This window comes from Tinamus guttatus, unplaced genomic scaffold (genome assembly GCF_059628265.1).
Source record: "Tinamus guttatus ecotype Peru unplaced genomic scaffold, ASM5962826v1 Tinamus_guttatus_pri_ptg000027l, whole genome shotgun sequence".
Taxonomy (NCBI): Eukaryota; Metazoa; Chordata; class Aves; order Tinamiformes; family Tinamidae; genus Tinamus; species Tinamus guttatus.
In genome coordinates, this window is record NW_028288561.1 from 3,741,045 (window position 1) to 3,768,325 (window position 27,281).

Genomic DNA, 27,281 nt, shown 5'->3' on the forward strand with positions numbered 1-27,281 from the left:
CCCCACGAGAGACCCGAATCTCCCAGAATCTCATCCTTTCATGTCTTCTCATGGTGTCTTTTTGCATTGGACAAGCCTAACATGTTTCTGGAGGCAGCTTTTAAGTGTCAGTCTGTTCTGCTAAGCCTATTTACTTTCTACTCTGTACACCGCTGTTCTTCAGAGTGCTGATCCCTGCAATCATGCTAGCAAGGTCAATAAAATGTGCTTTTCATTGAGCAACTTTCCTTCCAAAAAAGTAGGAAAACTGCTTCAAGTACCTGCTGCATGTACTAACATGATTTGGAAGAATTATAAAGTACATGATTTGCTTGTTTTGTTTACATCCTTGCTTGGTTCTCTTCCCTGGAAACTTGGGAGTTTGCAAGTAACATTTGCCCTTCAAAATTTTCTTAAAATAAACCCTGACATTTATGTCCTTTGAGGGCAGTTGGGATGCTATCCTTCCCCCAGCAACAAAGCATATTACTTTGGCGAACGATTCATAAAAAAGTAAAATGTATAGAGCAGTGAATGTAGAGAAGGTTCTGAACACGTCTCATCTACTCCAGGTGAAAGTTATGAGTGTGGGAGAACTTACTCCTCATAACATGTGTAATGGACAGTGCTTCAGTGTGTAGATGACAGAGAGCAAATGAAGAACGTGATTTTTGTAGTCAGGTTCTGCAGGAGATTCCCACATTCATATTTGACTATTCACCAAGCAGCTCATGGACCTAGATAACACTTTATGGTTACTTCTCCATAGCTTAAAATGGGGCAAAAGTCAGTGAGTTAATGTTGAAATATTCATCCTGACAAGCATTTAAACACAAGCAGTGAAAGACTGGGCCTTGGACCAAGATCTAAATGCCAGTGAAATATTAGCTTATTCAAAGCTCTAACTCTATTGTCAGTAAGCCTGTTAAAATGCTGGGAGTTGCTTCTCAGAATCTGGAAACCCCTACTCATTAGTACTCTATATTTTAATACTTTCCATACTCTATATTTTAATACTTTCCTTTATTGTTCTGACATTTCGAAAACACATTTTCTCGTGATAATAGTGTGTAAGGGAAAATTGTCCAGAGAATGTCCAGTTTACTGCTGGGCTTAGCACATTACTGGAAGACAAGCTGAAAAATGTGTCTTAAGTGCTGTGAGGAAAGCTTTTGTTCTGAGGATACATATTTCTGGAAATGCTGTCATGATTTCTTTTAAGTTTTGGAAGTCCTCTTTCCCTTTCTAATTTTTCACACCCTGAGTTATGCAAACACACAGGCATTTCTGCTCTGCTTATTTACAAAATTGCCAGTCATAGCATATTTGTATCAGTAGATGATCAGTGTAAGGAAAACATGGGTAGGAGGAATTTTAGATAGTTGTTTGATTTTAGTTTTTTGGAAGAAAGAATAGAAAATGGTGTGATATGAATGAAAGAGGTTGATTTGGCAGAACCAAAGACTAAAATCTTCTTTTGAGCTGCAAAACAGATACAACCAGGCTGTGAAGCAGTTCCAGGGGCTGTGAAAGAGTCTCTCCTCAGTCAGGCCCATGGAGCTCGAGCTTGAAATAGTGGACCACGTCCAGGGGTGAGAGAGGAATTAATTCTCCGTTGCCCATTCAGCATTTGGCCTCTCAACTGAGACTCTCAAAGAGAGGGAGCCAATTGATGCAAATTAATTGTGGTCATACCTTTTGTGATGTGGAACTAGGAACTGGATCAAGACCACCCAACTTTCTTCATGTAGGCCAACCAACAGCCTTCAAATGGAAAGAACTTTTCCTACACTCATGAGCTGGATTAAATGCGATGACCCGGAGGTGAGAGGTGTTCGAGCCAGTGTCCTGAGCCCCATAATCCTCTTACTTTAAGGAATTTTGATATAAACATAGTTGGTAAGGGACTAAAAACATCAACTATCTCCATGTCCTGAAAAGAGGAATGGAGGAAACCTGCAAAATGCAGCAAGTTGCCACAAGAGTTTTTTCATGATTTCAGGAACAGTGGTGCCCTCAACAAGGGATGAGTTGTGTTACAAGAGCTAAATGTCAACACATCTACTTTTTAATTTGCAAAGGCTGAAATTGTCTTATACCAGAAGAGAACACTGTGATCTGTGTGTGTCTGGCTGCTCTGTGATATCCTGCTGAAGGAAGTAAAATACAAACAGAGAATCAGGAGAGTCTCATGACTGCATAGGCTAAAAGGCACTTGATTTACCGAGGCTGACAAAAAGAGGGCCAAAGGCAAATGTAAGGTGACTGTCTATGAGTGTGTTGAGGGGTAAATATTAGAGAACTATTTAAGCTGACTGTGTTTGGCTGTGAGCCAGAATATGTAAACTGGGCATGAATGCATGATTGCAAAATTGCAGTCTTGCACTGAAGATGACTTTCAGCCAGGAGAAGGCTGTTTCCAAACAGAGTCGTGGTGGCAGGAAACTAAGCTGAGTTCAAGAAGCTCAGTGCAATCGTGGAAAGAATGTACCACTTAGTGATATTCTGCTCGTTGAAGATGGCTTAATGCAATAGCTAGAGAAATTTGAAATAATACTGATCTTCTGTCATTGACTTAGGCCACAAGTGTGTGTTTAGGTTTAGAGTCTAAAAGAAATGTTTGCCTTCATGTACTGATGTTCCCTGAATTCTCTTTCCTAGAGACCGTGACTACCATCTAAAGACCTACAAATCAGTAATCCCTGCCAGTAAACTAGTGGATTGGCTCATTGTGCAGGTAAGAAGATTTTAACATGCTTCTGCCCTTGACATATAGCTTAAATTTTTACTTCCATTTAAAAGTAAGTGAAACAGAGTTAGTACAACATGATTAAATGTATTCAGATATTCATGTTTTCTGTTATTGTTCATTTGGTGAAAACTCAGGAGTTGGCAGCATAAAAGAAAAAATCCTGCATTAACCCTAGGAGTGATGAACTGGATGTCCTCAGAGATCTTTTCCATTCCTATTTCCTGTAATTTTGTGAAGACACTCAAAGCAATGTTGATCTTATTTAAGCTACGATACACATGGTGCAATTTCACCAAAGAATTAGAGTTTTAGACCAAATCTTCACTGTTCTCCCCTGAAATTGCAGTTGCTCCATATTTATCTTGTGATTACTGAGAAGAGAATGTAACTTGGAGAATTTAAAACCTAGCATTGATGGTCTAAAGCAATCTAACATTCTGTTTCATCCTAAATGATGGTGAGCTCTGCAATCATATTAAGCACATGTGCACTGTCAGATTGACATAAGGGGTGAATGAGGATCAGGCCCTGGCAGCCAGGGATGTTGTCCTTCAGAAATGTTTCCTGCAATTGCATTTGACATCTTTCTACATTAATAAGGTAGATGAGATTTCAGGTACTCTGTTGCTAAAGAGCTGAATGAGGCTGGAGCAGTCGATTGCTGTCTTATTAAGAGTAGGGAGGAGGGCTAACATGTTTAATAGGTTCCTATTCATGGAAACCTGAGATAAAAAATGTCTGTCTTGGCCAAAGAGGAGAGATGTAATCAGGCTAATCTGGCCATTACAATAGTTGAACATAGTGCTGTAGGCAGTAGAAGGACTCAGATGGCAAAGCAAAGACTGTCTCTAGGTCTGGTAGTTTGTTTCCATCCCTCTTCATTCTGCTATGTTAATCCAGGCTTTGGTTTTCCTGTTCACTGAACTTTCCTTTACATTAGGTTTGAACTAGATTGTCCTAAAGGGCAGAAGTGGAGATTTAGGGGAATATATACTGAATTTCATGTATGTGTGTATGTGTATACAGATGTAACATCAAGGGAAAATGCTTCTGTGTTTAGTTAAAGGGGAACATTGTTAAACATTTAAATCACTGTCTAGGACTCACACAAAATCCTGCATACGTGGCTAAATCAATTTTTGCTTATAAATCCTTATAAGAAGTAATTTGTGTGTGGGGGGGTGCTTGAAGCTTTTGTCCCAGATTGGACTAGAGCTACCACTCGTGCTCTGACTCTGCTACCTAAGAGCAGATTGCAGTGGAAGCTGTTGAATGTTTTTGCAAAGCAGTGCATTTTTTAAAAACTGCTCAAATATCAACTTGTCAGTTGAAATTTAGGCATCTATTTTTGAACATTTTGCTGATGGTTGGTGTCTGATTCGGTAACTACACAAGTTACTGAAAATTGCTGGGATATATATTTTTTTCCTGTTTCTGACAACTGATATCCATCATAATTTTCATTCGGAAATGATGTCCAAAAAATGAGGACTGTTAGATTTAATGACACAAGGATGGCTATTTTGAAGGATGGAGTCTCTGATTGCTATTTGCAATTTAAAATATAAATTCTAATGGGACCCGTTGCTAATAAGAAAGCTGTTTTTCATTTCCTTAACCTTTACAAATATTCACAAGACAGAACAGTGTGGAAGATCAGGGACTCCTTTATTCAAGGATATGATATTAACTGTATTTCATACCCCGAATATTGTTACAAAATTCTCTGCCAAAAGATAAATTGGATGCTAATTAAGGTTTAAGCTTCTGTACATGCGAATGGTTGTCTTTAAAGGTGATAGATGTTGTTATCTCCCATGTGTTGCGCGTGCTGAGTTTGGCCTGGATGGGCATTAAGAGCTGCTCTATCAGCTGTGCCGTGGGCTGGGGCTCTGCGCGTCTCTGCCCGGGGTTTATTGCCACGTCCGGGGCCATCCTGGGCCAGGGAGTCCTCGCACGTGAGAGAGGTGGTCAAGGCATTACCTCGTGTTCAGGAGATTTAGTGCCGAGCTTGCTTGATTTCTTTTTTTATTTTCTCTAACTCCTCACAACGGCTGTTTTCATGGCGTGTCTCAGCCGTGTCGTGCATCAGACACGAAAACAAAGCTGTAGGTATGGGGGTGAAGAGAAATATGTACCTGAGCCCACGTCCCACGACCAAGACGAGAGGACGCTTGGTCTGCGAGCTGGATTGCTTGGAGCAAGCTCAGCACACATAGCCACATCCTCCAAATGGAGAGGGGAAGAGAGAGGAATCGTAACACTTCTGTGGGATACAGCTTCTCATCCCGTAGGAGGGGAGTAAGTTGCTGGAATGGGCAGAGCAGCTGCTCTTGGGGAGCTCGGAGAGCCCAGGTTCTGCTGTGTCCTTTGGGGGACTGCCAGGCAGATGTTCTTGCACTGCAGCAACTAACTCACTGCTCTGCAGTATCTCTCATCCGGGAAAGACCTGTGCTTCCTGGTGGTACTTGTCAGTGCTCCTCTGAATGCATCTGTTTGCTTAAAAAAAATACAGCCAGCACATTTGTAAAAGTCTTTACCTGTGGCTACAGGGAAATAGATGCATGGAGAAAATGGGTCATTCCTTGTGCTTAAAGAAGGTGTAGATGCAAAATCTAATGCTGCTGTTTGGTACCTGTTTTGAAATACTGCCCTCAAGGCTTCTGGTACAACTGCATCATTTGTTAGTTGGTCTGTTGTGCAGGAAAATAGGGTGTCACTGCAGTTCTCACCAGCCTGGCATTTAGAGTTCACATGCACTGGTTTTATATCGGGGTTTTTCTCCCTTGGGTTGAATGTGGATAAGATCTCTCAACCACTCTCTCTAAGAATTAGGCTTTTTTTTGTCTGTGTCTAATGGGTCCTAAAGTCAGACTCTAAGATTGCAAATAAAAAGTCTTTGCATTAAGGTAATGTTATATCTCTTTGTGGGTTAAACAGCCGCCTTCCAGAACCTTGGTCTTTGTCTTCCCATTTCTTGTAGGAGGAAAAGGTGTGTGTGTGTGTATAGACAGATGAATACATATATCTATATATACACACACACATACATGAATGAATGGGATTGGGTTGGGGGGACTATTTTAATTGCTTGCTATTGCTCCCTACAGAGATCATTCTGCTACTTTCAGAGTCACTAACCTTGTTGCAGGGAGGAGAAATAATTTAATTTCGGAAGTAGTCTGAGGTGTAATATTTATCCTCCTGTTTCCAGGGAGATTGTCAGACCCGGGAGGAAGCCGTCGCGCTGGGTGTTGGACTCTGCAATAACGGCTTCATGCATCACGGTAACGCATCAAAATCTCTTCCCACACGCAGTTAATGGAACTCTTACCTCAGTCAGATTAACTGACAGTGTCTGAAAACCCCTTTTCTATAGGCTGTGCCACATACACTGACGTGTAGACAACTGCAGACATCCAAGCAAGTCTTTCTAAAAAGCCATCTTTGAAATTAAGCAAAATGCCTGAGCCTGGGCCACCAGACCAATGCACAAGCCTGAAATGTCACCCAAGTAGTCTCAGATACGTGAGGCTCAATCTTCTAATGCTAGGCTGAGCAGTGGAAAAGAGGAAAGAGGGAACTACGCTCTTAGTCTCATTCCTGCTGCTTGGACAACAAGCATGATGCTCTGTGCTGAACCCTAAGGTTTTCAAAATTTTAGTGCCAAATTGCTGAGCTAAACATCACCCCCCCACTGCTGCCACTAAACTAGTGAAGCAAACAAACTACATCTGTATCAGTTTAAAATCAGACATAGACTCCTAAAGATGAGTGCATTTGTCCAAGGAATTGGCCAATGCTAGTCATAAATAATATTTATTCTCCATGTTTAGATTTTTTTCTAAGAAAAGACTATTATAAATTTGCATAGACCTTGGTGATAAGAATGTAGGAATAATCGATTTTCTTTAAATAATGTGTTTTCTCTTTGAAAACACTTCTTGCATCCACAGCATCCTGTGGTTAGGGTTTCCACAGCTAAGTGTATCTTGAATAAAGAGGCAATTCCTCAAGTTTCAAAATTGTAACTAGCTGGTTTCATTTTATGTCCTCAGTTCCAGTATTTGAAAACATGCTAAAGAACTTTGCCATGTTTCCAGAATTTTATAGATCTTATTTCCCGCCCAGGTTTCAGGTTTAATTCCCTCTGCAGATATAGCAAAGCATAGTCTTATTTGTTCTTTTTCCTTTATTCAGCCTTTTTATCCCTCTTTGTTCCTTTTCTGGTTTCACCATAATGCTTTTGATATGGTGGAGAGGATAACAATATGTAGCATCTTTCTTGCAAAAGTATCTTTCATATTTTATATGCTGGGGAAGTCAAATCTTATTCCATGAGCCACTGTGCAACATGAAGGAAGGTGTGACCTTAAATACTGTAGTACCTTAAAAATATCAAGCAGAATGGCTGGCCAAATGGGATGTATCTGGTTTTGATTCTGCAACAAAAGAGGAAATAACTTCACTTTTTTGTTTGTTTCCCTCTCTCCTTCTCTGTGTAAATGCATTGTTTCCAGTGCTAGAGAAGAGTGAATTTAAGGATGAATCCTTATATTTCCGCTTTTATGCTGATGAGGAGATGGAAGGTACCAGTTCCAAGAGCAAACAATTACGTAATGACTTCAAGCTTGTGGAAAACATCCTAGGAAAGAGCCTACTGGTAAGAAATATGTTAATGTAATACCTACGTTTCTGTGAAATGAAAATTAAAATTATGATAGAGGAGAATTAAAATGAGAGAATTACAGCTGTAGCTAGACTTCCCTTCGCTGCAGCACTGCTCGTTCTCGAGCTGCCTTGCTGTGGACCTGCAACTTGTGTAGCTGCAGTCTGTAAGTTGCTCCCTTCTCCACCGTGGGACCAGACCTACCTGGAGGCACTGGGTCTACTGCTCAGTATCACACACATTCCAGTGCATCATTCAAGTATCTGCCTATTTCTGGCACATCTTAAGAAAAGAAGAGACTCAAAATAGGCCCATTTTGCCCAGTCTCTTTCTCTTCCCATGAAGCCTGTGAGAGAAAAAGAGCCTGGAAGTGAGCTGGGAGCCAGGGATGTTGTCTCAGCAGGCACCACGTGTGCCGAGTTCCCTGAACGGGCATCCCAGCATCAGCATCGTGGAGGAGGAGGTGCTGTGCACTACTGTCTTGGCAGGGTCTGATGGCAATTTAAACACAGTTTGAACATGTTTAACATGGGAAGTAGATTCAGATGAGTCAAGTGACTCACCAGCACACACATCTTTCAGGACATCATTATCCAAGTGATACAAAATAGGCCCTGCATAGCTGGATCAAGGATCCATCCTTATCCCATGTATAGAAACAATTTTCCAGGCAAAATTGTTCTGTATGTTCATTCGTTACTGTTATCAGCCGATTCCAACTCCACTAAATCCCATCACGGCCTCTTTGCCCTGTGCTTGTTCCAGGGCCGTTTGTTTCGGCCGCCGCGCCGCTCCGGGCGCTTTGTTCCGAGAGCCTTGTTTAATGCCAGGGCTCCAGGCCGATCTTTTTCTCCCTTTGAACACTGGCAGAAAGCAAGAGCTGGATGAAAGCTTGGGTCAGGAAAAAACAAAAGCAGAATTGCTGGAGAAGATCCAGAGGTCCATTATATGGGAAAATTTTCCCTGTGGTTCACAGAAACTTCACTCTCTCACTGCTGCTTTGTCCCCAGGGAGACCGATTTGTGTTTGTCTCGATGGCCAGAAGTGCTGGCTAAAGCACCAGGAACTCTCACAACTCCCTGTGTATGCATTCAGGGACAGAGGTTGGGGTGTCAGGCTAATATATTTATCCTCTTGAAAAGTTGTTGGATGAAGGGAGGCAGTTAAAAGAATCAATTTACTCCTCTCTGAAGCACCTAATATTGTGTGTGTGTTTTTTTTCCTTTTTCCTGCAATTTGCAAAGCACTTAGAGATCACTTTCAGGTAAAGTGGTATGAACTGTCATTATTCAGGTATATTTAATTTTCCTTCTTAGCAAGGCAGCTAGAGGAAACAAATTAACTAGCTGTGTTTCTTCCATTTTTTTCTGTTTCCTCAGGCATTGCGGTTAATAGGAACATGCCAAAAGCCAGCAATACTATGTTACCTCTGAAGGGAGGGGTTTATTTGAAGTTGTTTGATTCTACTTTCTGTAAATATAATGGTTGTTTATTAGTATTCACTAAAGAGACTGAGCAAACTGTAGCTTCTTGAGCAAATAGAAAATCATCCACATGGACCATTTACTAGTGATTAATCATAGTGCCTGATAGATCCTTTCAGTCACTCCATCATTTGGTAGCTGAAATAGTAAGAACAACAGTAATTTTGATATTGCTGTTGTTATTCTTCTGAAGCATGTCAGCCTCTGTGTCTCACTGTACTAGCAAAACATAAAACTTGTGCAAATGCAGACACTTCTCAAAAGGAAAACAGAATGAAATGAACAGCACGTGCTGAATAAACCAATGTCCCACCTGAGGAGCGCAGGGTTTTTACCAATGGACAGGAACCACACTGACGTTCTGACCTGCTCTCATCTTCCCAAATAAATGAGGAGTCCCCAGAATACTTGAAAGATGATCCCACAAATAGCAGTACAGTAAATGCATTGCACTTATCTACAAACTTGTTTGTGCCAGGCTTCTTTTTTGTTCTGCATTTAGCAATTACAAGCAGCTGGACTCCTGGGGGTGTCTTGCCTTTCACGGTTGTAATAGGGCATCGATCCTCCTCATCCCCAGGTCCCAGCATAGGAAGTTTAATGGAATTCCTCAGCACGCCTTTGAAACCTGCTTTTCTTCTGTTATGAAATCCTCGTGCTTTAATGGAACAAACCCACCTGCTCATCTGACTTTGCTCTGTCACAGGAGAGCTTGCAAAAAACCAAAAAGCTTTGGCAAATATAAATGAGAAGCACCAAGCAAAAAAATGCTTTCAGTTTGCAAAAATCCACTTCAAAGTAAAATACTTTTTTTTTTCTGCAATTGTTTCATATTGAGGGGCCTAAATCTTGGTAAACTGAAAAGAACATACGAAGTTTTTTGCATAGTTCAAGAGTTTGGCTTTTGGATTGACTTCAGGCGTCGTGATGTGGTTCCCGTGGTGTGCTGTTGTGATCAGCACCTCTGCTTCTTAGGCGAGGCCTACCACAGCACGGTTAAAACTGGTATTTTGGAAATGAAGATCAGATAAAGTTGCCTGTAGAGATGGGCCTTCAGGAAGGTCCTGTAAGAGGTTTAGTACGTACAGAGTCTTTCAGAGACTGTAGTATGTTGTTTATCTGATATCCAAGAAGGGGTTTCCTTCCTGCCGGTCTCTGCTCTGATGCCCCCACGATTCCCGGCCGAGGTGGCAGCCTCTGCCCGCGGAGCCCGAGCGCTCGGAGGGCGCTGGGGTGGCCCTGCCTCGCTCAGCCCCTTCCCTGGCACAGGGCTCCCGGTGTCCGTGCGCTGGGGACGCTCCGCGACGCCGTGGGCAGAGCACACACCAGGCTCTGTGTTTGGCCCTTGCTCTCCTGGCATCAGCACGGCCACAAGCAGGACGGGCGCGATGCCGGGAGCCGTCCTGCCGCTGAGGACCGGCTGGCACGAGACCAGGTTACTTCATGTCTCTGTCATCTTCCTTCTCCTGGAAATCTGCCATGGATGTTGAGCGTTCCCACACCACGTGCATTTTGTGACTCACATGGGGAAGGGGAGAAGGGCTAACAGGTTGGCATCATGACTCACATGCCAGAATGCTTTATGAATCTAAGATATACAGGTGTAATAAACAGTTCTTTGCTAGATTTTCTTCTCCTCTCCCTCCGCATTCCCCAGCTCTTTTCCAAATTCTCTTTGAATATGTTCGCACTACATTTGCCCTCCGGTTTTGATTATACAAGCTTATTTCTCATATGGTTTCATTTTTTAATGTGGTGGTTGTTCAAGATTAAACAGCTGCTGCCTTACATTCAAAAGCCCACTGCATTTCAGGGGCACAGAAATAATTCTTACACATGGCCAGTAAGTTAATTGCTTTGGGCTCCTTAGGGATGAACGGTGTTCAGCTGTGGAATTGCAAAGTATTACTATTTTATAATAGAGAATGAATCATAGCCTTTTTGCATTGCACCAGAACATGATCCATAGTCTCCCTTTTTATAAGATAGCATTCCCAGTACAGGAAAATGAGTATACAGGGTGTGAGATCTCTTTCTTTACAAAGTAGTGATAAAGTTCTTAGTGTTGATGCACTTTTTATTTGTTTTGATTCCTTGCTTTCGAACAATACCTTTTGCTGTCCTGAGGAACAGAGGAAGTTTGGTGGGTCATTAAATTGGTGGCATACCAAACATCTTCAGGAATAGTCATGGTAGCTGCACCCAAGAGATCGTGCAAGTCTGTGAAGCTGCTGGTTTGGCAAGTCAAAGTCTCCACGTTTTTAAGGAGCACAATTTGCACAATTCAACAAGAGAAAAAGAACAGTTTCTTCAAATGTAAGAAGAGAGTTGGATGTAAGAGCTATCCTAGCAATTTTCTATTCAAGAAAGGATGGTTCTGTTTCTTCTATCTCTTTTCAAGGTGAATTTTTGTAAAAGGACGAAGCTTCTAAGGCTTGAGGTGTTGGCCTCAGTAGAAGGCCAGGATTCTGAAATAGTGGAACCACCAGGATCGAGGGATTAATTCTCTGTAACTTTTTATCTTCCAGAGGCATCCTAGATTATAGATACCTTTTCCTTTCAACTCAGTTCTGATTTATTGGTCATTTCTTAAATGCTAGTGCTAGCTTAAAATGCAAGATGTTTATCTGGTAGAATTTCTACTTGGCCACCTATCAGAGGCCAGACTTGTTTTATTTTTTAAAATGGGAAGTGAACTGTTATTAGGTGGCTTTTTTTTTTTTTTTTTTTTTATTGTTTTATTTTTTCATTATAGCAAGCCACTAGAAAAGGATAAGTGAAACACATTTTTGCCTTGATGGATATGATTTTTAAAAAATATTTATAAAGGCTGAGCGATGTGACCTCAGAGCAAGTAGAGGGAGGCAGATTTCCAGCAGCAAGAGCAGCAATCTGCCAAGCAGCAAGTACAAACTGAGCACAACATGCAAGACTTGTGTTTTCCCTAGCACAAAACTTTACGTCCTGGGGGAAGGACCTTCATGTGTGCAGAAACAGATCTTTCTTACCAGCAGACTTACTATTACAATTTTATTTATGTAGAGTATAGTGTTGTCTAATAGAAATAACCCTGAAATCTCTAATTTATCTGAAATTGACAGCTAGAAAGGAATCATAGTTTCTTCATTACTGGGTGTATAAGACATACAATGGGAGAGATGTCAAAAATAAATACATAGATTTTGATCTATAAGTACTGTCACCAAAGTAAAATACTAATGCTAGTGTTTTCTGTAATCTAAAAGTGAAAAATCTAATAAAAATGAGGGACTAGAAGCTAAAAACAAACTCAAATGGGAAATAAAGCACCTGTTTCCTTACAGAGGAAGTGATTAACCATTGAAATAAATTCTTAAGAGAGAGAGTTCGTTTTTTGTTCTTAAAGATTGCAGATCACAGGTTGATAGCTCTGGAAACTGTTTTAATGTAGTAAGATCTTGGTGCAGAAATAACTGTTTTGAATGTAATGCCTCTTGTTATGTAGGAGGTTCAGATCAAAGGGCAAAATAGCCTCTTTCCACCTTAAAAATTCTGAATCTCTGTTGATCATGGCTTGAAGTGAAAAGTCCAACTTCTTATCTCTGTTTTTCAGCTAAGTCCACATTAAGCATTAAGCACTACACTGTGCTTTTTTTTTATTTTTAAGATTTTGCCAGGAGAGGATGACTATGGATTTGACATAGAAGAAAAGAACAAAGCGATTGTGGTGAAGTCAGTTCGACGAGGGTCTTCTGCAGAGGTAAGACTTTCTGTTGTAAATATTTTGGTTGCTTAGAATTACGTAGTTAAGGAAGCAGCAAAATGCTTTGAAAAGGTACAAAAATATCCTTAAATGCTTTCTTTTTTTTTTCATTTTCATTTTTCATTCATTTTCATTTTAAAGTCAGCTAATAGGAAATGGGGAATCTTCTACAATTTCTCTGGCAATAAATTCTGTAAACTTGGCACTTTTGGATGAGTGAGAAGGCAACAGCAGCATCTCTCTGTGATGATACCATATCTCGGGGCCTTTAGCAACATAAATCTGAGAGCAGAGCAAAAGTAATCAGCTTGGGATAGCCCAGAGAAATAAAACGAGAAGCACAGGAGTATTTGAGGGAAACGGGATTTTTAGATTTGTGTTTCTACCTTACATGTATATACTGATTTTGCTCATGAGCCTTAGTATTTTTATAAAATACTAATCAGGTCTGCAGAATATATTTACCTTCTTTGAAACATATAAATGGTTCAAATGCCATACAATCTGCGTAGATAACATAACATTATACTATTTTTTACAGATACAGGGCACAGACAGATTGACCGTCTATTTTTTAAAAAGTATTTTGGTGCCTTTTAACAACTATGAAGATAAAATGAAAGAGGAAATTACTTGCCCAAGGTTTTGCAGAAAATTGTGTTTGAGCATGAACTGAATTTCTAGTTAAAGTCCAAGGCATCCATCTGAATGTCCACGTTTGTTTGTGGGTCACTGCTCTAGGCTATGTGAAATTCCGGGGTGACTTGCCCATTGTAAACATTGAAGTGAATAGACTGATTTTAAGTTGAGAATATCAAGCAAGAGGGAATTTTGAGGTGAAATTTAATATTAGAATTAAATGTTGTTTGTGTTCTGCTAATTTGTTTATTGGTCACCAGAGAAACTAAACCTGTGCTCTACCTCATGCTCAAAATCAACAGAGGTTGGCCAAAAATTTTATTAGTCTAAACCCCCCTGTAATCCATTGCCTGACAGATAATCCTGCTGTCCTTTCCTGGCTGGCTGCCTACAGAATGTCCTGAAAATCCATTTGTGTTTTAAGACAACAGAAGCACACAATTTTCTAAGGAATCTTTTTCTAGACCTTCCAACACAAACTATCTGTGACTACATCTTGATCTTTTCAACTTGCTCTTAAAAATATTGCTGTAGAAAAGAGCTAGATCTGCCTCTTGCTGAACTGGAGAGCTGTCAGCTTGTTTTGGGAAGACCTGATGTCGCACAGTGATGCGTTTCATTATGTTCCTGAGCTTTTTTAATTGCTTTGTGATACCGCAAAGACATCCAACCTGTGGCTGCGCGTGACTAGGTGGCCGTTTCGGAGCCTGGACCTGCTGTCCCGCTCTCCAGGGACAAGAATTAAGCCATGCAGCTTTGCTCCACAATGCCCATCACAGTGCAGTGCTTTCATTAGCGCTGCCAGAATTGAGGCCAGAATAAGATGCCAGGTCTGCCAGTTGAAGTGGGGACAAATCTATTAGTAGCCTAGTTTTATTCAAGATTAACACATTATTTTTCAATTGGGGCCTGTGATCTGTTGTCCCTAGTGTAGCAGCAACAAAATTGCCATGCACAGGTTGTGCTGGCAAACAGCATTGAAACAGGGAGCTGTTTTGGGTTTATTTTTTATTTTTATTTTTTTTTAAAAAGCTTTTTTTTAATTATTACTATCTTTTTTTACTTCGGGTACTTAGCTAGACACTGTTTTGTGAGCTGTTAGTTTTGCCAGTGGTCACAAACCGTACTCAAAGGTCACTGAGAATTGCTGTAGTATCAGATTCCTCTATTGACAGAGTGCTCAAATAGCAATTTGGGAATTCTTTTCCTGAGGAGCATGTTCAGCTTCTCGGATTTATCCCCAGGATTCAGAGCATTATCCACCGGCTTCCACCTCCGAGCTGCAGTGATGAACTCTCAGCCTGGGCCTGTCGCTCTGCCCTTCCTCTCAGCACCCAGCTGTGAGCACAGCACCCGCTCAGCTCCCCTAAAGCAGGTCACAAAAAATCCCTTACGGGTGGATGTGGATTGCTGTGGAGATCCATGCCCAGCCCAGTTTCCTTCCATCTACATCGCCTCAGTTTGTACCTTGTCTTCCTTTCTAAGCCGGTTAATTATAGCAGGACTCATTCACACAAATTTTGGTCCTAGAGCTGACTCCTGAATGGTGCGCTCACACTATGAGAAGGAAGCAAGAATGAAAAAATGACCCCTCAGGGAGGTGTTGTTGCTGTCTTCCTCCAAGCAGCCAGCTGACAAGCAGATGTCTGGTGTCCGAACAGAGCGTGTTGGACAAACAGCCCGTTGGCCCTTGGCCGTGCAGATGAGCAGCGAACAGCTCTGCAAGCTGCTGGCATTTGGGGAAGGGCGCTGGCCTGGATCCAGACAACTGCCCTGAGCCGTCGTAAGGAGCATCCGTTGTGCACAAATGCCAGCTCCAGGACCCTGAGGGTCTTTGCTCTTCAACAGACGTGCTGTGACCGTCTCCTTTAGCCTCATTAGTTCTGTCCCACTAGAGAAAGTAGTAGGTTCTGAAAGTACCAGTTTGTAGGGCTTAGTACAAGACAGTGTACCTCATATATCCATGGATTTAGTGTGATTTTGTGTGCAGGCTGGTGTCTCGTGTTCAGTCAGTTATAAATATAAAGAGGACATCAACAGTGATTGCAGGTGAGCAGGGATTTCTAGCTAGTGACATGTGAATCAGCTGCATGAGCTACAGTGAGAAAAATATCCCTAAAATATAAAATTATACATATATATAAAATGTATATTAAAAATATATATTATTATTATTCTAAAATATAATTGAATGCAAATAGCAGAAACATTTCCATTGAATTATAATCCAAATCTTAAAGGCATCTATCTTAAGTTAAAATGCACTTCTATAGTTATTAGTTATTATAGTTATTTGCACATATTATCCATGGTATGGATTGCTTTTAACATAAAAAAAAAAGGGGAGGAAAAGACATTATTTCTAGATGCATAAGAGGGTGTTACGAATCATAGAGAGCTTGAGAACTGAACTAAGGAGAACACTTCATAGTTTTGCATGGCTAGTGACTGAAAACTGTTGTTGGCTCCTTGTGTCCCACCTGTAGGTTGTGGGAATCCCCATTTCTGTACTTCACTGTTTAGCGCAGCCATCTGAAGTCTCATGTTAAAGTGTAGCAGAAAACTGGAGTACAATGCATCTGTGAGGTGGCCTATGGATATGGGTGCAATCTTTTGTTTTATGTAAATACAGATGACATTTAAGGGTAAATCGCAAATGATTTATGATATATACAGTATTCCATGTCATAGTGATCCTAGGATCTGTCATGGCAGGGAGCTGTTGAACATCTCACAGCACATCTCTGTGGCAGAGAGCCTGCTGCCCACTGAGCTGCCTGTGCCATTGGTTTCGTTTGCAGATGGCCGGCCTGCAGATGGGAAGGAAAATTTATTCCATCAATGAGGACCTAGTGTTCCTACGCCCGTTTTCAGAAGTGGAAACCATCCTAAACCAGTCTTTCTGCTCCCGAAGGCCGCTTAGACTTCTGATAGCCACCAAATCCAAAGAGTAAGTATCAAGACAACAAAGAAGTTTATGTAATTTTTTTTTTTTTTTTTTTTTTTTTACTGTGTGCAGTGAGAACTTTGTGAACTTTGCCATGACCTTTACATGCAGGAGCTGCAGTTAGATGGGAAACAAATGAGATGACCTCTAGACTAGCTGGAGTGGATTTTCTTTATAAATTCAGAAGTGCCAGATTTTAATTAACAAAACAGAATTTCCCATCTGTTGCAGCAGAATAGCACAGACTGAAAGCAGGATATTATTGGTCCAGGTACTCGCAGGGTGTGCACACACTTGCTAGCACTCACTGTCTCTGCTCACTGAAGTTTCCTTTGGTTTAAAACATCCTGCCTGAAATGAAACGGCTTTCAGACCACAAGGCTTTCAGGTCCCTAGAGGCTTGCAAACGCATAACAGAATTCATTTATTTTTGTTAACAACTACAAGGGTGCTGCTTGGTATATTTTCACTCTATAAACACATAGTTTAGTCCATGTTTTACATGAATATTCACTGAACCCTAGCTTGGAGTCTTAGCTTTGAGACAAGAGTTCACCCATCATATATTCATCTTGATGACACTCTACACCAAGAGCATGGATTGCAGCTGGCTTTGCTTTTAAATTTCCCTAAGCTGAGATAGTCCAGAAACAGAGACACAGAAAATTACAGAACCACAGTCTGCCAATACTGGTCATGGAGAAGTAAAGTCTTATCTCAGCATCGCTGTCCTGCCTATTGCTTGTTTGTTCAATACACTTATTGTCACTTTACCATCACTTTAATATCTCTTTAATTCACAGAGTCAAGTAAATTATACTGATTTCCTCCCAAATCTATAAACCACAAACTTGCACCGTTTTACTACATAGTGTAAAATAACTCTGGCACATGTGGATATTTTGATTCAGAGCTGTACTTGTTGCAGATGGGACACTTTATTTCAGCAATTATTTAAACCTAAGCTCGTGTTAGAAATTGCAAGAATGGCTTCATACAGAAGCATCAGCCCAACATCAGTTGCTTGAGTATGGATGTCCGTCTTGAAATTCACACTCCCAGCTAGTATCAGTCCTGGGAAATCTGTCATCCATCTCCTAAAGCCTAATAAGTGGATTGGTTTGTTTATGGGCCTAACCTTAGGGAAGAAAGAATAGAAAATATAAAGAAAGTCTATACTGCTGCTGTCTCAATTCTGTCAGTCTTCTTGATATTTGAAATAACTCTTTTAAGCTGTCATTTCAGCAAAAAAGTATTAAAATAATAATCTGCAGAAGCAGCAGCTGAAGTAATTAGATTCTGATGACCACATTGTTATTTGGGATTAGCACCTCCTTTATGGGCTTCCTCACACATGTTCTTAAAGGAATCTTTGTGCACTGGGGAACATGGGGATGCAGCCTCTGCCCAGGCTTCTGTGCTGCCTTCCTAGAAAACCTGATTGGAGACCAAGGCTACAAAACATGACTTGTGAACAAAGATTGAAGAGCTGATTTTACTAAGCCGAAAGAAGAGAAGACACTAACATATAAGTACATGAAAGGCTGCTGCTAAAGCTCTCTTCCTTCTGTGTACTGTGAACAGGACAAGTGGGACTATAGCTGGTGCAAGGAAGATTCAGATTAGACATTTGGAAAAACATTCTAACAGAAGCCATGAAAACATTGCCAGAGAGGATGTGGAATCTTTATAGATCTTTAAAAACAGGTTAAAGAGACATCTAGATACAGCTGTTTCTGCCTTGGAGAATGGGGATGGACTCGTCTTTTTCAGACTCTTTTATTTGTTATTTATTTGCAAACAGTGCAAGTGTTTTCTTTAATTCAAAACACAGTTGTGAATGTCAAAAAAAGACATTGTTAGAATTGCCCAGAGTTCTGACATTCTAACAGAATGCTGCTTTCTTTTCTCCTTGATTTTCCTGCAGGATTATTAAAATCCCAGATGGTCCCGAAGCACTTTGCTTTCAGATACGGGGAGCAGCACCACCATATGTTCATGCGGTAGGAAGAGGTAAGGAGAGAGGCTGTGCTATGCGTAAGGTTGGAGTACAGCTATTTATATACATGTGTGCGTGTGTTATGTCTAGGAACCCTTAGAACAAAAACCCCACTCAAATATAAAAACACAGAACAAAGAGGTAGTTTCTGCCTCAGAAGATCTGAGAAGTCCGGTTGAGCTCTTCCAGCTTCAAAACCCACCTGCACAGTGATCCCAACCTGGTTGCCTGTAAGACCAGGAAGATACAGCCTTCAGCCAAAGGGGGTAAAGAGGTAAAACTAGGTGGGTGTGAAGAAGTCAAGGCATGATTGTGTCTGTTACTTCTTCAGTTTGTTGCTAGTGGTCAGCTGTAACAGGGACCACTACAGTTGTGAAGGTGCAGATGGGCTCCTCAATGCACAAACCATGTTTCTTATGTAACAGAATATGCTATCGGGCTGGAAGGCTGCTTTTCCCTTTCTATTAGTTTATCTTGCTGTAAACTACCAATATAAGATAGACACAAACTGCCTGGTCCTTTTAAAGCAGAATACACAGTTGACCAGAGGCAGTTACCAGTTCTGTAAGTGAAATGCAAACTGAACTGCAAATAAAGCACAACTTTTACCTTTATTGTCAGCAAATGTGGAGAATAAGACTTCTCAGCTGTGTGCCACTTCCTTCCTTCAGTGTAATGTATGTGATAATATATATGCATAGCTAGAATGTAGAAAACAGTCACCACCCAAACACGCCTAGCAACGTGCTCAGGGAGGCACATAAATACACACTTTCATATTTCACCTATAATTAGTAGGGCTTTCCTAGCAAAGGCCAAGCTGCATTTGGAATGAAACAGTATGAATTTTAAATTATGTTGCCTTGAAAAGTTAATCACCTTAACTGTAGATTTCTTGGAGCTGGATTTGTATCTTGTTCATGTGAATCTGGAGTAAATCCACTGAAGTTGATTGATTACTTTGCTTTGTACTTAGTGTAGGTTTTTAAGTACAGCATAATCTCATTGTTAGACTCGGGCAAATTGCATGGCAGTCACTATTCATTTATGTATCTAACATAAATATAAGGCTAGAAGGAGCATCTAAGTTTCCCAAGTGATTTCCCACAGGAATTTCAATTAATAGTGTAAATGTATTCAGATGTAGGGGGCGCTTTATTTTTGCCAGGACTACTGAAAATATGAAAAATTGATACACAGCATTTCCCCCGTTCAATCAAGCTCTCCACCAGCGCTATAAACTAACGTTTTCTTCCTACTGCTCTTAACCAAAATCCTCCATAACCTTTCCAGAGTTCTCTCCCATAGTCGGACGCCGTCGTTGCCTGCATCCCCTCTTCTCTCTTTTCCAGGATCGGAAGCTGCAGCTGTAGGCCTTCATCCAGGGCAGTGTATTTTGAAAGTGAATGGGAACAATGCAACCCACGCAAATTATACTGAGGTTCTGGAACACTTTACAGCATACAGGAGCAGACAAGAGGAAGCACTGGTAGGAATGCAAGGCCCTTAAGGAAATAGATTACTTTCTCCCCTTTCTCCCCATCAGGCATTTTTACTGAGGGTTTACTTTAGTTCAAGCCTATATCTTTTGAAAGGGATTGTACCAGTGGGTATACAGAACCCATGAAGATGCTGAGGAGGACAGAGCTCAGCAATCCACATCCAGTGCCTATCTGAATGGCAGTCACCCTGGATCCAGCAAAGAAGACTCTTCTCTGGAAGGAGGTGCAGAATCAGATCCCCTGGAGAACATCCCACAGGAATCAGGTAAAGATGCTCACGGGGAAAGCAAAACTAGGGAAGATTTAGATGCTTTCAAATCAGAAGGAAGGAAAACTGCAGTAGAAATATGAAATGTAGTTGTTATTGTGGAATATCTCTCTTTCAGCAAAGCTCTGTTACAAAATGAAGTCTGGCAGAGGAAGTAATCTTACACTGTTTACTTAGGAGAAAGTAAAACTGAGATACCTGTAGAAATCATTCCTCTGTGACACGGAAGAGACATGTACTGTGCTTTGAACAGAAGAGAAAGCAAAAATTTGCTGTGTATTCCTAGATATCTCTTTCTTGCTGCTGCTTTAGAGAATTATTATTATCAACATCACTTATTATGTACGTAGAAGAAAAAAAAATGCTTGGTTATATCTACTTTTATTGGCTGTAACAGCCCCCATTCTGCAGTAAATGGCTAGGATCTTGCATGCTGAGAAGGCATGTGTTGTTTGGAGTTATTTAGTTGATAGCTTTGACGTCAAGCCACAGACCGGTATAATTACACAGTGTCTAAGAGCTAGGTTAACATATACTGCACTGGAAATTAATTTTCATGGAACAAAGCTCTCTTCTGTGCCATGTGCAGTAACTGAGATGCTCTTACGCACTAGGCTACTAAGTAAGGGAGATTGACACAGAACTAGGTGGATATTGTAAGCAAGCCTTCAAAGTTAGCTAAGTGACAAAAACAGGCCAAAGTGGTGACAAAAGTGGGTCTTCACATGGGCCCTATTTGGCATGTCACCTGTGTGGTTATTGCTACAGGTAAACTAGTGCAGCACTTAGTCAGACCCAAAATTCTAAGCAAAGCCCAGAAAACTGTAAGCACAAGTTTGCATTGGCAGTTTTCCTTGTTGGAGGAAAGTATAGACAAATCACCTGTACTAATGTTCTAATCTGCTTTTGCTGCAGTAGATTTGTACTTGCCTAAGTGAATGCACTAGGCAAAACTAGGGTCCTAGCAAGAAACAGGCCAGACACACTGCTTTCTGCAAACACTCTTGGTGCATTTCAGCTTGTTACACCTTAAAAGATAAAGGAGATATCAAGAATTTTATCTCCTCCTCCCACCTTACTTTTGTATCTGCCTGTAAAATGCATCTGGAGGACATCCTACAGCTTGGGAAGAGATGTGGCAATTCTTCTAGAGAGACAAGTTACAAACAGGATTCTGTGATTAACATACTTCAGTTTCTGCTGGAAACTGTGTATCTGAATGCTAAACAGAACTAAAAGTGGTGTCCTGTGCATAGATGTATGCATACATGTATACCAGAGCATCAGAATATGGACTGGAGCACATGGATTATCTCCTGTCACTGCTTCCAGCAGTGTCCAACAGCAGATGTTCCAGGAGGGGCAAATATCTTCCTCAGAAGACTCTCCTCCAGCAGTTTGTGGTTCAGAGACTTCTTGAGCCAAAAGTGCTACCTTTGCCTCTCAGCAGATTTCTCATCTGTGTGCATGTCTGTATGCACGTGTGCTGCTTCTAATGACTTGTTTCGGTTTCAGCCCAAACACCACAGGCCATCAGCTCTCCACTGATCATTAGTGACGAAACACCTCTCATTAGCTTGACTGTGGATAACACCCACCTGGAGCACGGCGTGGTGTACGAATACGTCAGCAACGCGGGAATCAAATCCTTTGTCCTGGAGAAAATTGTAGAACCAAAAGGTTGCTTCAGTCTCGCTGCAAAGGTACCAGACATGGAACACTGCCAGCTTCATTCCTAAACAGAACAGAGATGCCAATAATCTCAGAAGTCCCCTGGCGTTTGGCTTAGCATTTCTGATGAGGAAGCCCCTGCGCTTCCCAGTCCTGCCTGGAGCTTTCTTAACTAGTGTGCACCCGGTTGGAATAGTCTTGGTGCAGACAAGTCAGCAAATGCTTGGAGGATTTTAGCCATTAGGGACCCGAAGGGGCCTCTGCTCTGAGATTCTCCCTTTTTCTTACCTGATAAAGCTTTGCTGTTACTCAAGGTATCAAGGAGTTAACAGTAAATGTTTCCATCACATCCTAATGACATTATTGTTATGTCCCATGGAAGGGAAAGCATGCCAGAGCAGGTTACCTTGGCAGTGCACAGTGTCTGTTTCAAGGCATATCAGTTATTCTGAAAAATTCTGAGAAATATTTTGTGAATCTGGGCTTAGAAATGATTATGGTTCCCATTAGTAATAAAGACAATTTGTTATGGAGGCAGCTTTATTCAACCATGTCAATATACATGCTTTAGGATTTATTCAGTAGAAGAAAACTGCATTTTCCCTCGCTGCCAAGTGAGTATCGTTGACTCTGTCTTCTCCTTTAGATTTTAGAGGCCTTTGCTGCAGAGGACAATCACTTCATAAGGAATTGCAAACGGCTCATATCCCTCAGCAATGCTGTGGCCACCATGCCCCAGTATGAATTCCGGCAAATCTGTGACACTAAGCTGGAAAGTATTAGCAGGAGGCTCGCAAACTACCAAGAGGTACAATACAACATCACTAGTTACTGGTGACGTCTCCAGGGAATGCTTCATTGCTGTGACTGGCTCTCTCGGTGTTCTTTATTTATAAACCTGAACTGCTTTAGGGGTAGGTGTCCTACTGACACGAAGAGAGCTCGGCAAGCTAATTAGATTGCAAGTTGTGAGGGAAAGGGAACTTGTAAAGCACTTTCAGCTTGTCAGAGCTGAGTTGGAAGACATTATTACAGATCCATCTCCACTTTACAAGTGAATAAATTATAATAGTGCATGCTCTTTATTTTGGAAAATATTATTTTAGCTGCAGTATAAATCATATGATCTGGAGTAGGAGACAGCAGGAAGGACAAAGGATTGTCTCGGTGGCATGATAAATTTTTGCAAGTGAAGTAGCACTGCTTTATTTCTCCTAGTTTGCAGATGAATTGAAGACAAAGGTGAGCCCAGCCTTCAAACAAGCCATCATGGAACCACATTTCCTTAACAGCATGGATTTCTGCCCCACCAACTGCCATATTAACCTCATGGAGGTGTCATACCCCAAAAACACTACCTCAGCAGGGAGGTCGTTCAGCATTCGCATTGGACGGAAACCTTCTATTATTGGTCTTGATCCAGAACAAGGTGCTCATTAATTTTCAAATCCTACTAGTATTAGCATCATAGAAACTGTATCTTGTTACTGATCAAAAAGTTGTGAAGAAACACAGCCTTGCCAGTGCCCTTTCTTTGCTAATAAATGTATCTGTAGTTCAGTTTTTATATATAAAAAAACATATAATTGTGTGTGCTTCTGTGAATATGTGAGAGAGGGAGAGAATGAATGACTCTAAAGCTAGAATAATTGTATTAACTAACTCCTGAGAGTCTAAATTCATGTAACATTTCCACAAGTGTTGTTAGATATGCATGTAATCAATGAGTAGTATATGAGTGGGCACTGGCTATCATTACTTCCATAATTTCACCTGTTTCTGAACTGCAGTAACTTAAAATATTTAGTTGATTTGCAAGGAAAAAAAGTTTTTTCTTTAAAAACAAACAGTTATGTCATTTAGCGCGATCTTACAAGATAATTCTGGGAAATTTTCTTTACATTAATTCGATTACTTTTAAAAATTCATCCATCCCAAACTCTCACTAGTAGGATAGAGTGCAGAAAGGCATGAAAGTCATACTAACTGGAACTTTAATGCTTATTAGGTACCTTAAATCCAGTCTCAAACACTCAGCATTGTATCACCACGATGGCTGCACCATCCTGGAGATGCCTGGCCCCCGAAGATGGAGATCTTGATGGTAGCTTTGGCCAGCAGAATGGAGGAACAAGTCAGGATTTGGAAAGGGGACTCAGTTTTCTGCTGAAACAGGAAGACCGGGAGATACAAGACTCCTACTTGCACCTCTTTAACAAACTTGACATTGCAGTGAAGGAAATGAAGCAATATGTCATTCAGATAAATAAGTGAGTAGAGAATCCAGTGTGCGCTGCAGAGAGCAGTTCTTAAAAAATGGAGGTTTTTACCCCCGGAAAATATATTGTGCCTTTCAGGAGCAGCCGTTAACGCTCTGTTCTACTTGCCCACACACTTGCCTTACTGCTTCTTGTTAGCTGTGAAGTGTCAAACCTCCTCATGTGCTGATCCACTGGTGTGTTTGTAATTGTCATTTGCTCCTAAAACTCTACCCAAATTCAATAGGCACCATCTTTCTTCTTCATGTATACTAGAGGAGTAGAAGGAGACAAAAGTATGATGGGAGTAAAGGTGATAAGCAAGGAAATTCATAACATACAAAGGTTTATGTCCCAGGCATGGGAATTGAGCTAGTGTCTTGCCTTTTAAGAGGGGCCAGACAAACATGCCATACTGTGAAAGTGGGAGATTTTTTCATTCTATAGTGAACAATGGGAAAAGGTATTTTTTAATCTCAAAGTCAGCATTAAAAGGGGAGTCTGAAAAAATTGTATGTAAAATTCAACTGAATTCAACTGTTAAATCAGCTAAACTTGTATATTTACAAAGGTATAGACTGTGCACAGCCTATACTGGCAAGTTTGCTTTTGATTTCACATACCTGAATTCCAATCATAGTCATGATACCAATTTTCTGAGGCTACCCAACCAGTCACTGAGAGCAGTGGGTTTCATTTTTGCAGACTTCTGTCCACCATAACAGAACCTACAGACGGTGGGGCGTGCGAGCCCCCATCCACAGAGGAAACATCTCCACCTTCCCTGGGAACAGAAGAGAGTGACACTGACAAAGCTGAGCATGGTGGCATCAAGAAGGTTTGCTTCAAAGTTTCTGAGGAGGACCAAGAAGACTCTGGACATGACACAATGAGTTTCAGAGACTCTTACAGGTTAGTCCAGAGACAGATGTGTCTTTCACCTTACTAAATAGTATTTTGAAGTTCTAATCCAGGTATGGATTAGTAACAGCTGGTTTCCCTTGCCCCAGATCACACAATTGTCACATGAACTCTTGCTAAAGTTATGCACTAGTACCTGCAACTCTTTCCATCTTCTTTCTCTCTCTCATTTTGTCTCTATGTTATAGTAGTATATGACAAATTATAGACTGGCATTTTTTTTCTCAGAGCACATTATGAACTGTTTACACCTGCAGATATATCTTGCATTACTAAAATGTCCAGTAACTGTCTGAAATTTCCAGAGTGTGGTGCATGTACATGAATGTGGTGCGTTTCTCAAGGGTTTATCAATTGGACTGCATTTTGTCTCAATGTGAGCACATTTTTGGAGGTTGTATTCCCTGAGCAGCAAACAAAGAGCTCTAGATGGTCACCCTTGACTCAGGCGTGCCTCTGGTGCAGCGCTGTGAGGATAACCCCTCCGTGTGGCCCTGCACTGAGGAGCCGTGAAGTGCCAGCTCTGGATCTGAGAAGATCCAGGCTTCTTAAAAGTGCCTGTTATTAGTATTTCTGTATGCCTGTTATTATTATTTTTAAGGGCTTTCCTGTTACTAGGAATTTCTTATTCTTTCTAATAACAATGTTATTTTCAGGTCACTCAGTTATTTTGCGATAAAAATACTTTCGCTTAGTAAAGTGGTAACTAGCTATAATTATTTCACTATATTTATTGCCATGGAGACATAGGCAGCTGAAAATCTTGTTTTACAACAATGTCATAATACCAAGACTCTTCGAAAACTAAATATCTTAGAACATAGAATAGGCTAACGTGACTTTGCCCTTCTATTCCATGTAATTGGGAACCACAGAAGCTCAGCAGAGTTTGCAGACTGCTTGATCTTATAATAGTTGCTATTGTAAGGGGGCTTTTCCATTCAAGTCTGCAAACAATTTTCCCAGAAGTGTAAGATACTGAGAAAGAGAAATGGACATCCAGCTCTTTATTTTTAATGGACCTTTGAAACCACAAACGCAAATATTTATTCAGGTGTCGCAAAATCTTGTTTTTGAGACTTGATTGACTGTACCTCTCCTGGAATATTTGCTACAAAAGAAAATCTCACACACTCCAAGTCCGTGTTTCCTGTGAGGAAACAGTTGAAAAGTGAACTTCAGAGGAATGAAAGAAGAATTTGTGATCAATGTGCTATTTTGAGTCCTTAACAGGTCATTTTAACATTCATAGCAAGACTTTTCAAATACATAAGGACATTCTCCAGAGAGTTATGAGGGTTAGAGTAATTTATGAGGGTTAGAGTAATTTTAAATGAAAACTTGGAAACTTGTAGCCATGTAGCAGGCTTGAATCTTTACCTGATAGTGGCTTGTTTGTTTGTTTTTACTTTAATACTAATATGAGGGCAACATTTATGCAGAACTATAGAAATGACATAATAATTCAGGTTGGAGGGGACCTCTGGAGCCTGTATGGTCCAATCTCCTGATCAAAACAGGTCCCACGAGATTGGTTGCTCAGGGTCTCGTCCAGTTGAATACTGAACATCTCCAAGGACAGCAGATACCAAGTCGTATAGAAACAGCCAGCACTAAGATGTTGGGATCTGTGGCCTCTATTTATTCTGCTTGTGTGCTCTGAAGCTGTTTTATTGAAATGTGAAGAATTTCCTTCTTTGTTAATAGGAATGCCATTTCCCAACACTGACTACTTTAAAAGTGTTCTGTAATTGAGGCTGATCTGTGTAACAAAATGAGATCAAAACCAGTGTCCCTGCGGGCCCGTCACTTGCTCCAAAGCTTTACACATAAAAGGCAAGATGAGAAATAGTTTTTGGTCTTACCTTTAATAGACAAGCTGACAATTAAGAACAAATTACAGATCATGGTTACTCAAATGGGAATAAACTGTATTTTGATAGTTTTTGTTCTGAAAAACTACCACTTAAAAGTTCCAAGAACAGGCAGATTGCAGATAAGAAAGTGTCTTGTTTGCATTGCTTTTTCTTCTTTCTCATGTATTGTTAGAGGTGTCATTCAGATTTCATAGGGATTTGTGCTGCAATGCAGTCACCCTAAGTTTTCTTCAGAAAAAAAAATGCATTTCTTTATTAATAGAGGAACAAGGATAACAAAGGATAGGGAGGAACCCAGGTCAGAGATCTGGCATTTTTTAATTGCTTTTACTTATTTTCCTCACATAAGTCCAAAATAAAAATAGAGGCAGAGCCAATCTCTATGGAGAATTTTGTAGCTTGGGCTTGTACCATTAAAAACACTGTGTCATTTACCTGGAAGGGGACAGTCTGAAGTCTGTAGCTTTTTAATAAGCTTTATTAAATTATGGTTAGTGTAAACTGAACTTTAAACAGAGGAGATTCAGGCTAGAATTTTCCATGTGTGGAGCCAGCACTGATGTGAAGCCAATG

At 40.7% G+C, this 27,281-nt stretch overlaps 1 protein-coding gene across 2 annotated transcripts in view; it reads left to right on the forward strand.

Annotated features, from left to right (window-relative positions):
* PREX1 (phosphatidylinositol-3,4,5-trisphosphate dependent Rac exchange factor 1) overlaps window positions 1-27,281 on the forward strand; it is a 145,959-nt gene that overhangs the window by 104,371 nt on the left and 14,307 nt on the right. For both annotated transcript variants that reach the window (XM_088528698.1, XM_088528706.1), the window contains exons 14-26: window positions 2,641-2,716; window positions 5,946-6,018; window positions 7,252-7,394; window positions 12,531-12,623; window positions 16,067-16,215; window positions 18,140-18,225; window positions 19,564-19,700; window positions 19,807-19,978; window positions 21,497-21,684; window positions 22,299-22,460; window positions 22,871-23,081; window positions 23,661-23,922; window positions 24,616-24,822. In XM_088528698.1, coding sequence (XP_088384824.1) covers window positions 2,641-2,716; window positions 5,946-6,018; window positions 7,252-7,394; window positions 12,531-12,623; window positions 16,067-16,215; window positions 18,140-18,225; window positions 19,564-19,700; window positions 19,807-19,978; window positions 21,497-21,684; window positions 22,299-22,460; window positions 22,871-23,081; window positions 23,661-23,922; window positions 24,616-24,822 — 1,959 coding nt within the window. The remainder of the gene's footprint in view (window positions 1-2,640; window positions 2,717-5,945; window positions 6,019-7,251; window positions 7,395-12,530; window positions 12,624-16,066; window positions 16,216-18,139; window positions 18,226-19,563; window positions 19,701-19,806; window positions 19,979-21,496; window positions 21,685-22,298; window positions 22,461-22,870; window positions 23,082-23,660; window positions 23,923-24,615; window positions 24,823-27,281) is intronic.